Source organism: Bos grunniens, chromosome 13 (genome assembly GCF_055505025.1).
Source record: "Bos grunniens cultivar Pamir isolate PY7600 chromosome 13, Bosgru_T2T1.0, whole genome shotgun sequence".
Classification (NCBI taxonomy): Eukaryota; Metazoa; Chordata; class Mammalia; order Artiodactyla; family Bovidae; genus Bos; species Bos grunniens.
Genome location: NC_141177.1, coordinates 20827865 through 20837149, shown reverse-complemented (window position 1 = coordinate 20837149; position 9285 = coordinate 20827865). Strand labels below are relative to the sequence as shown.

General features: G+C 50.2%; 1 protein-coding gene across 2 annotated transcripts; it reads left to right on the top strand.

The window, feature by feature from the left end:
* The first annotated feature begins 1407 nt into the window (after positions 1–1407).
* BPIFA1 (BPI fold containing family A member 1) lies at positions 1408–8939 on the top strand. 2 transcript variants are annotated; one of them, XM_086330890.1, is made up of 9 exons: positions 1408–1904; positions 3454–3643; positions 3794–3953; positions 5410–5517; positions 5835–5984; positions 6830–6914; positions 7489–7552; positions 8087–8162; positions 8746–8939. In XM_086330890.1, exons 2-8 carry the CDS (start codon positions 3484–3486, stop codon positions 8125–8127), a joined length of 768 nt encoding a protein of 255 aa, XP_086187016.1. In that variant the 5' UTR covers positions 1408–1904; positions 3454–3483; the 3' UTR covers positions 8128–8162; positions 8746–8939. The 2 variants fall into 2 exon arrangements, with proteins under 2 accessions (XP_086187016.1, XP_086187015.1); XM_086330889.1 differs by having other exon boundaries at positions 1409–1904; positions 3469–3643.
* Positions 8940–9285: the final 346 nt, after the last annotated feature.

Genomic DNA, 9285 nt, shown 5'->3' with positions numbered 1-9285 from the left:
CATGTCGGGAGCCGCGTTAGGCATTACTGACAAAATGCAGGCACGGTCCCCAGCCCCCTCTCCTCATTCCGCAGGCACGGATCCCGGGATGAAGGAGTTAGGCCTTGTAATTCTCACTTGTCTTTTCCTCTCCTCAGCTGAGTTGACTGAAAAGGAATATTAAGGTGCTTATTGGTCTTGAGAGGAGCATGAGAAGGTACAAAGCCTTCTGCGGCTGTGCTCAGAAAATAATTCATAAAGTTAATCATTGACATTTGTTCAAGGACTTTTACAAAAGAGTGTTCCAGGATGAGCACATAGGCGGTAGCTTGAGGCCATGGGAGGGATTGATATCTGAAGCCTATTTGTGAGGAGAATGTTTATGGCAAAGGAGTTTACTGAATTTAGGGCTTAGAAATAATTAAAATAGTTAGAAGTTAAACATTTAAGAAATATTGTAAAGTTAGCATATTTTACTATAGCTTATAGAAGTTAGGAATTTTTAGAGACACTATAGCTAGAAGCCTTGTTAAGAGATAGTGAGCTCAGGATGTTAGGGGCAAACAGGATTTAGGAAGATAAGTAGTAAACTGAGGAATGTAGCATGAGTTACAATGTAATCACAAGTTAACTATAGGACACATTAGAAGAGGTAGATAATAGATGATAAGAATCATTGAAGCAGGAACTCTGTTTGAAGAGCAACAATGATTTATGGAGACAATAAATCTGGGAGAGGGGGAACTGAAAATGTCAAACCTCTGGCCTAATGTTTTTGTAAAAGTATAAAAGAGAATCTTTAACTTGGAATAAACAGGCAGTCCATAGAAAACTGAGAGGCTGTCTCATTGGCCGACACCGTCATCTCTTCAGGTTGAACCCCTGATTGTTGGAATTGGACTCCGGCAGCCTCAGTTTCCACCTCGGCAAAGGAGGAGCAGCAACCCCTCCCTCCAGGGTTCAGTGAAGGTGTCTAGCTCCCAGCATGTGACTGTCATGCAACTGGGATTCAGAAGTCAGGAGACCCCCGCCCTGGAATCGAGGGGCGTCCCAGATGTAGGGAAATCAGAGATAATTCGATTCTTTTTCTACATTGGAGATGAGACTTTGGCCACCTGATGCGAAGAGCCAACTCACTGGATAAGACCCTGATGCTGGGAAAGACTGAAAGCAGGAGAAGGGGACAACAGAGGATGAGATGGTCAGATGGCATCACCGACTCGATGGACATGAGTTTGAGCAAACTCTGAGAGATGGTGAAGGACAGGGAAGCCTGGAGTGCTGCAGACCATGGAGTTGCAAAGAGTTGGACATGACTGAGCGACTGAACAACAACACTGAGACTGGTGGCGCTAGTGGTTAAGAACCCGCCTGCCAAAGAAGGAGAGTAGAAAGGTGGGTTCAATACCTGGGTCAGGAAGATTCCTCTGGAGAAGGAAATGGCAACCCACTCCAGTATTCTTGCCTGGAGAATCCCATGGACAGAGGAGCCTGGAGGGCTATAGTCCTTGGGGTCGCAAAGAGTCGAACACGACTTAGCGAGTTAAACCACGATGAGACTGAGGTCCCTTCCAGGGCTCCAACAGCTGCCTCTCCCAGTGTTCCAAACGTAATCTTCAGGCCACCTTGGAGCAAGGGTTCCCAGCCTCAGCCCCACTCATGAAACCATGAAATCTTGAGTAACATCCGCATCTCATTTTTCTGTTTAACTTGTCAATCAAACAGCTTAACGGTCCCACCTACACTGTGACTGGCAATTATTTACTTTGGAGAGCCCTGAAAGACAGCAACAGATTGCCGAATTCTGAATCATCTATAAATCCATCTCCCCATCACTCATTTCCTGATTTCCACACTATAAAAAAGGCTGCCTTCTCAGCAAAGTAAGGAGACCACAACAGCTGCCAGGACCTCTGAGAAGCCAGGTGAGACTTTGTGCATTCCACCCTACCCCCACACCCCATCACCGCTACTGTCTCGGGGGGCAGCTGTGCTAGCCTCCACACTGTGGCATCACTGGCTGGCTGCACTTCCGATCACTCTTTGGGGGTCTTCCAAGAGAGCCAAAGCTTGCCATTAGCGGGGGAAAGGTGATAACCGTCCACTCTGCCTCCCTAAGAGACCATTGACATCAATGTAGAGACTTTTGGCAGCAGGCTATTTGATGGTGATAGGGAGCACGTGGCTGTAGGTACACTGCTCAAATTGCACGTGAGCTAGGGATCTCTCACGGGCGTGCCCCTCCTGCCCTAAATCCCAGTCTCTACGGAGTTTTATCTTGAGTTTACCACTGTGCATTGCTCAGGGTACACCCTCGCTCCATTGTGTATCCAGACCATCGTCCAGCAACCTCTTACAATCCACCCAGTTTTGTACATTTTGGTGCATTATTCTGGGACCAAGCGTCCTTAGCTTCCATTGGAGTCATAAAAGATCTGTTGCCAAAAAGAGATTCAGAGGCCCCAAGCCAAGCTTACCTCTCAAGGAAGCCACAACTGGCTCTTTGGACCAAAAAGCCCTTTCGATTCCTGTGGCAGCAACAGTGATGGCTCTTTGGCCAAATCAGCCAGTTTATGGGATTTTGCCCGAAGCAGCCAAGTGTCTCCAGAGTGTGGGAGCCAGCTCCAGCTCTCGACACCTTTACTGACTACCAAAAAGGCCCTGGAGAAGGATGGTGGCCATCTGGGAAGGGGACTGGTGCAAAAGGGAGGCAGATGTCAGAGGTTGCCCAGGAAGTTCGTCCAGGTCACCTTGAGGGAAAAGAGAAAGACGTGGACGAGACAGTGTGTATATTGGTGGGGGTGGAGAGTTGGGGTGAGAGGGACACCTTCCTCCAACTGCAGTTCTGCCATTAGTTTGCTGTTTGACCTTGGGAAAATCACTACCCCTCTCTGGTCCTCTTGTCCTTGTGGAATGAGGACTTTGGATGGTTCCCAGGATTCCCCAGCACTGGTGTGAATGAGATGGTAGCTATAGCCCTGCCACCTTTGATAGTCTTGTGACTTGCAAGGGCTTCCACAAAGCGCCACGGGCTACACGCAGACCAAAGGACTTAAGGAGGATGGTGACAAAGCAGTCGAGTTCCTCAGCCACTAGCACGTTTAAGCCTTTTAATTTGCTTTGTCTCATTCAATACATTGTAAGCAAGCCCAGCTGGAAAGTAAATCTGATGGTCACTTAATTTAAACAGAGGCCCCCGGGCAGAGAGAGCTATCTTTAAATCCTATCCCCAGTGTGTACTTGTGACCTTGGGGAAAGTTACCTAAACTCACTAGACCCCCGTTGCCTCACTGGTGCAAGGCAGGTGCTAAGTGTCCACATCTTAAAAGTAAAGCTGAAATCAGTCACCGAATGTGGAGCACTCAGCCTGACACCTGGCTCAGATTAAATGCCTTAGCTGTTGCTGTCCACTCCCTGGTGTGCTGGGGCGGGGGCAGGCAGTGGATGGGTTCCTCTCTAGTATCTGTGCCACAGTGGTCCTTTCCGCAGATCCTGAGTGAGAGGATGTTTCACATCGGGAGCCTCGTTGTCCTCTGTGGGCTGCTGGCCCAGACCACGGCCCTGCTAGAAGCCCTGCCCGTGCCCCTCGGCCAGACTCTGCCCTTGGCTGTGACTCCAGCCCTGGCCCCGAGTCCCCCAGATCTTGCTGGAAGCTTGACAGGTGGTAAGTAAGAGTCTGTGACAACTTCTTCCAGGTGTGTGTGGGTGTGTGTGTGCAATCATCTAATGGTTGGGAAGGGGGCTAAAGGGGGGCAAGGGCTGAGGAGCCATAATTGTCAGATCTGACCCCCAAGCATCCCACACCCCTTTCCAGCTCTCAGCAATGGCCTGCTCTCTGAGGGTCTGTTGGGCATTCTCGAAAACCTTCCACTCTTGGACATCCTGAAGACCGGAGGGAACGCTCCCAGTGGTCTGCTGGGGGGCCTGCTTGGGAAAGTGACTTCACTCACCCCTCTCCTGAACAACATCATTGAGTGAGTAGCCCTGAAACAGGGCCTTGGACCCCACCAGAGATCTCCTGCTGGAGACCAGCCAGCCCCAGGTAGTGGCCTTGGAGGAGGGAGTGGGGTCATCAGAACATGAGGCCAGGACTCAGGCTGAGACCCCCTCACAGTCTGGCAGGGAGCAGCAGCTCTCCTGAACCAGCAATCGCTCCCAGTCCTGAAGCACAGCTTGGATCTCCAGCATCACCTATAACCCTCACCATAGTCCTCTGAGGTCAATTTAATAATGCCTAGTTCTATAGAAAAGTGGAGGCACAGAAAGGGGCCTGTGCCCACACCACCAGAGTGGCACAGAGTGTGGGTTCCGACTCTAACTGACTTAAGTCCAAAGCCAAGGCTTCTTCCACTCCACTATGATAATTTCATTCTCTTCATCGGTGGAATCCCTTCTTAAGTTGCTCTCCTCACTAGTGAACACAATGGCTTTTGATGTAAGCAAGAAAGTGTAAGCTATTCTCCTTAGGGACATCGTCATGTGATGTCCGTGGAACAATCCAATTAACAAAGAGCAAGAGTGGAAAGTGAGCTGGCAAGACTGGGTCCTGTACAGAACTGGATCAAATCCATTCCCAGGATTCCTCCCCCCTCTTCCCCCCAGATGCTTGCCTCTGACTTGAAGACAGATAGCCTTGAGTCTGATTTCTGTATCCATTATGTACTTGCTGGGTGACCCGGGGCAAGGTGCTCAGTCTCTCTGGGCTTGGTTTCTCCATCTGTAAAATGAAGATTTTGGTACCCACAGAGAAGAACTGTCAGGAGGACTGGAGAAAATGTAAATCATCTGACACAGAGGCTAGCTCAGAGAAGAGAAAAGGCCTCAGAGAAGAGGCTTACGTCCCCCCTCTCTCAGTTCTCCCCAGCTTCCTGCTCCTCTATCTTCATGATAAACTTTATTGATTGACCTGCCATTAAAGGACTCAGCAAGATTTATGATCCCTACTCTTAAATGTGAAGGACTTACTTCAGTTGCCCCGACATCATCCACTCATCCACTTACCCACCCATACATCCACTTGACCATCTGCCCTTCATCTAGCCACTTTCTCTTCCATGCATCTACCCACATATTCATCCACCCACCTGCTCATCAGTCCACAAACTCAGCCAAAATAAAGTAGCCCCTTTCTTTGTAAGGCTCTGAGCTGGTGTACAGGATGCAAATATAACCCAGACACAGTTTCTTATCTTGGAAAACCTCATAGACTTAAGGTGAGCAGAGGGATATGACCCAGTGCAGAGGATGAGAAAAACTGATGCGAGACTCAAAACTCATGTGGCTACCGTTGCAAGACTCCCCTCATGTCTCCTCCATCCCACCTTATGGGTAGCTCCATCTCTGAGATGCTCCTGGTGGGAGTAGATGTGGTTTCTAAGTTTAGGACTAGAGGAGTTAATGTTTCTCACTCCAGTGTTTCTCCCTGGGCAGGTTGAAGATCACTAACCCTCAGCTGCTGGAGCTTGGCCTTGTGCAGAGCCCTGATGGCCATCGTCTCTATGTCACCATCCCTCTGGGCATGATCCTCAATGTGAAAACGTGAGTGGACTCCAAGGAGGGGATGGGAGGATGGCTCACCAAAAGAGACCCTGATGATTGTGAGTGGTAAAAAAGAAAAAAGCTGTTGGAGTCTATCCAAAAGACCTGAGCCTCCAACATCAGCTCGTTTGCTGCTATGCTAAGCAACCTTGACTCACTTAGGAGACTCACTTGGCCTCTTTGAGCCTACTAGGAATTGAAACAAGTAGAGTTGTGGGCAAGATGGAATGAGTCGAAACTGGCATTTCTGTCCAGAAGAAAACCTCCTCTGCCTTGGGACATGGAAGCTCAGCTACAACGGACTGTCTCCTCTGCAGGTCCTTGGTGGGGAGTCTGTTGAAGCTGGCTGTAAAGCTAAACATCACCGTGGAACTCTTAGCTGTGACAGATGAGCAGAAGCATGTCCACCTGGTTGTTGGCAACTGCACTCACTCCCCTGGCAGCCTGCAAATCTCCCTGCTTGATGGGTGAGGCCAGAGGGGTGGCTGCTCCTGTTGAGACAATACGATGGAATGATGGGTGCATGCTTGGACAGATGGAACAATGGGAGAATGGGTGAGTGGGAGGGTGGGAGGGTGAGATGATGGATGGATGGATGGATGGGCAGATGGACGGATGAATGTCAGTGGTCACTATCGCTTCTTAGGCCAGGCTGACCAATTTTATGCTGGATGAGGCAACAAGATATCTGAGTTCAAGCCCCATCTAGCTGAGGGGTATGGCAAGGGATGGAGGGCTCCCTGTGTGAACTTGAACAGTTCTTATCCAACTTGAGTCTCAGCTTACTCAGATAATTGTAATATGGAGCTATATCGGTGTTATTGAGAGAATCCTCAAAAATAATAAATGTGAGCATGCTTTGTCCCAGTGAATAGTAAAATAGCTATGGAACTCACAAGGGTAATTATTTCAGTTACTCTTGAATGGGAGAGGGAGGCAGGTATGAAATACAGGAGTCACCCCCATCATGACTAGCATTTATTGAACACACATGTGTGTGTCACATGTACTGTCTCATTGAATCCTCATGACAACTGCACACTAAGCACTGTTCATTCCTATATGGAGTCGACAGAGCCTGATTGAACACCTACTGTGTGCTGGCACTGAGTGTTTATTCCACAAGTACCTAGTGTGCACACTGCTGTGCAGGGTGTCGCTCCCTTTGGATGGGCGCCTTGTGATGGATGCACGTGGGTGTGGGGGCACAAGGCCAGGTCCCCTTATCAGTACTGAGACTGCGGTGGGCCCATACCCGTGCTTCTCCATACCAGCCCCAGGCCCCTGCACGCTCCATGCTTTTCTCTTTCAGACTGGGCTCCCTCCCCATTCAAAGCTTTGTTGACAACCTCACTGGCATCTTGAATGATGTCCTTCCTGGGCTGGTGCAAGGCAAGGTAAGTGGAGGTAAAGTGCGCCTCCTGGTCCTTGGATCTTAGAACTTCTCAGGCTAAAAGAAGCCCCTGGGGTGAGCTCTTCTGAGGCTCTCAGTCTGTCTGTCCATTGATCCATCTGTCCATGTTTCTTCTTCCCATCCTTCAAAATGTACTGATTGGTTTCTGCTCTGGGCCAGGCGCTCTATGTATCCACACTACAGCTGAAACAGATGGGCTCCTGCCCCAAGAAGCTTCCAGCCCACCCCCACTATGGCTGCAGACAAGGCTCACCCAGCCTATGCTCGGGATCTCCTATGACCAGAAACCCACCCCTCCCAGAGCAGTCCACCCTGTTCAGAAACAGATGCCAAATCACGGAGTGAACAACCACTCACTCTGTGATTGGACACCTCATCCCTGCCTTCATCATCTCCGTCTACCCAGTGTGGACATGTGAGGGTTCATCTGTGGGATTTCTTAGACACTCTCAGACACAGACAGATGACAGAGGATCTCTCCAGGGAGCCCATGCTCAGGATGCGGTTGCTGCCCGTGTCTCCCAAGGTGCCTAATGCTCCTCTCCGCCCCGGCTCAGGTGTGCCCCCTGGTCAATGCAGTTCTCAGCCGCTTGGACGTCACTCTGGTACATTCCATTGTCAGTAAGTACCCGCCCTGGGTCGGGAAAATCCCCTGGAGAAGGAAATGGCTACCCACTCTGGTATTCTTGTCTGGGAAATCCCATGGACAGAGGAGCCTAGTGGGCTACAGTCCAGGGGGTCACAAAAGAGTTGGACATGACCAGCTTGGGGAGGTCCTCTCTCTGGACATGACCAGAGAGGGGAGGTCCTCTCTCCCCTCTGCAGAAGCAGGGCTTTTTGCCAGGGAGCTCTGTCCCCATACACATGGGACAGTTAGGGCCCTCCAGCCTCAGGTCTCCCCATTTTGGAGTTCTTTTTTACCTTGAATTATCAGGATCATCTTGAGACATAGACCCTGCCTGTCTTCCCACATCAGCCATAACTTAAGAATAGCTGGGCTGGTTGATGAAGGAGGCACAGTCCCCTTCAAGCCCTGCCTGAGCATGGTTGAATCTCAGAGTTCCCATTTCCCAGGCCCCTGGGGACCATGAAGATCCCTGAGCTCCTTCCCTCTGGTCTGTGGTTATTGTTTTTTGGGTTTTTTTTTTTTTTCAGACGCACTGATCCATGGGCTACAATTTGTCATCAAGGTCTAAGACTTCCAGGAACGGACCTGGCCTCTGCTGAGCCGGTGAGTATTGCTCCACACTCCACAGGATCTGGGGGATGGTCGGCTGTTCTCCTCCTGGTGAGGGCAGCAGGGGCTTGGGACAGTGCCATCCAAAGGGAAAGACAAACAGCCTTATAGACAAACACTGAGATGCAGAGAGAAGTCCGCAGAAAGGTTGACAGTGGTGGAGAGACACAAGTGGCACCACAACACAGATACAGAGGGAGGCACACATGGTCAGGGACACACGCGCACACACACACACACACACACACACACACAAGTGCCAGACACACCATGATTACTCAGACAGACATACAGATGCACACATCTCACATCAGCACACGTACACCTTTATACTCACATGTGCAAACACGCCACACACAAATACACATGGACACACAGACACGCACTCCCTCAAGCACATGCACAAGGAGCCCCCTGACTCTGGGTCTGGGCTCCCCCGGTGGCTGGAGACAAGACCCCCAGCTCCAGGGTCTCAGCCTCCTCCCCACCCTCTGGAGGGCAGGTTTGATCATGGGCCAATACCATCTAGACTCAAGGACCTTGAGTCTCCATTTTGTCTGGGGTCTTCTCCCAACAGAACCGTTTCCTGAGGCTGGATTCACTGCCTGCCCGAGGGCTCACAGAAGGCTGGCCCATGTCCTGGACAATGACACAGCCATGTTTGGAGACCAGAGCAGCCTTCTCACCAAGGAAACTTCTCCCTTTGCTTTCCCACCAAGCATGTGTCATTCCTTGTTCATCACCAAATAAAACTGCCCTTTCTCTGCATAAGATATTGTCATTCTTCACCATCACTGGAGGGCTCACAGGTGGGAAAGAGTCCTGGCCTGAGGGACTGGAGCTGTAAAACAGAGTTTGAACCTTACGTTGAAGATCTTAATGGTCTTAGATAGGACAGAAGGATGTTCAGATGAGCATGGATTTCAGAACGACTGCTCTGGGGTTCTTAGGATGTGTCACAAGGGGTTGGATAAATGTAACTCTCCAGACAAAGGTGATGATACACAAGACGTTTCACAAGAAATGAAAATGACAGATGAGAGAGATGTTCAGGAAGTGGACCTAGAAGGGTAGAGGTGGGGGAGCAGGTGAGACTCCCGTCTGTGTCTCAGATGGG

Coding starts and splice junctions, on each gene's coding strand:
- BPIFA1 (XM_086330890.1), top strand. CDS start 3,484: ATGTTTCACATCGGGAGCCTCGTTGTCCTCTGTGGGCTGCTGGCCCAG. Junction 5,518..5,834: donor ATGATCCTCAATGTGAAAAC/GTGAGTGGACTC, acceptor TCTCCTCTGCAG/GTCCTTGGTGGGGAGTCTGT. Junction 7,553..8,086: donor TCTGGTACATTCCATTGTCA/GTAAGTACCCGC, acceptor TTTTTTTTTCAG/ACGCACTGATCCATGGGCTA.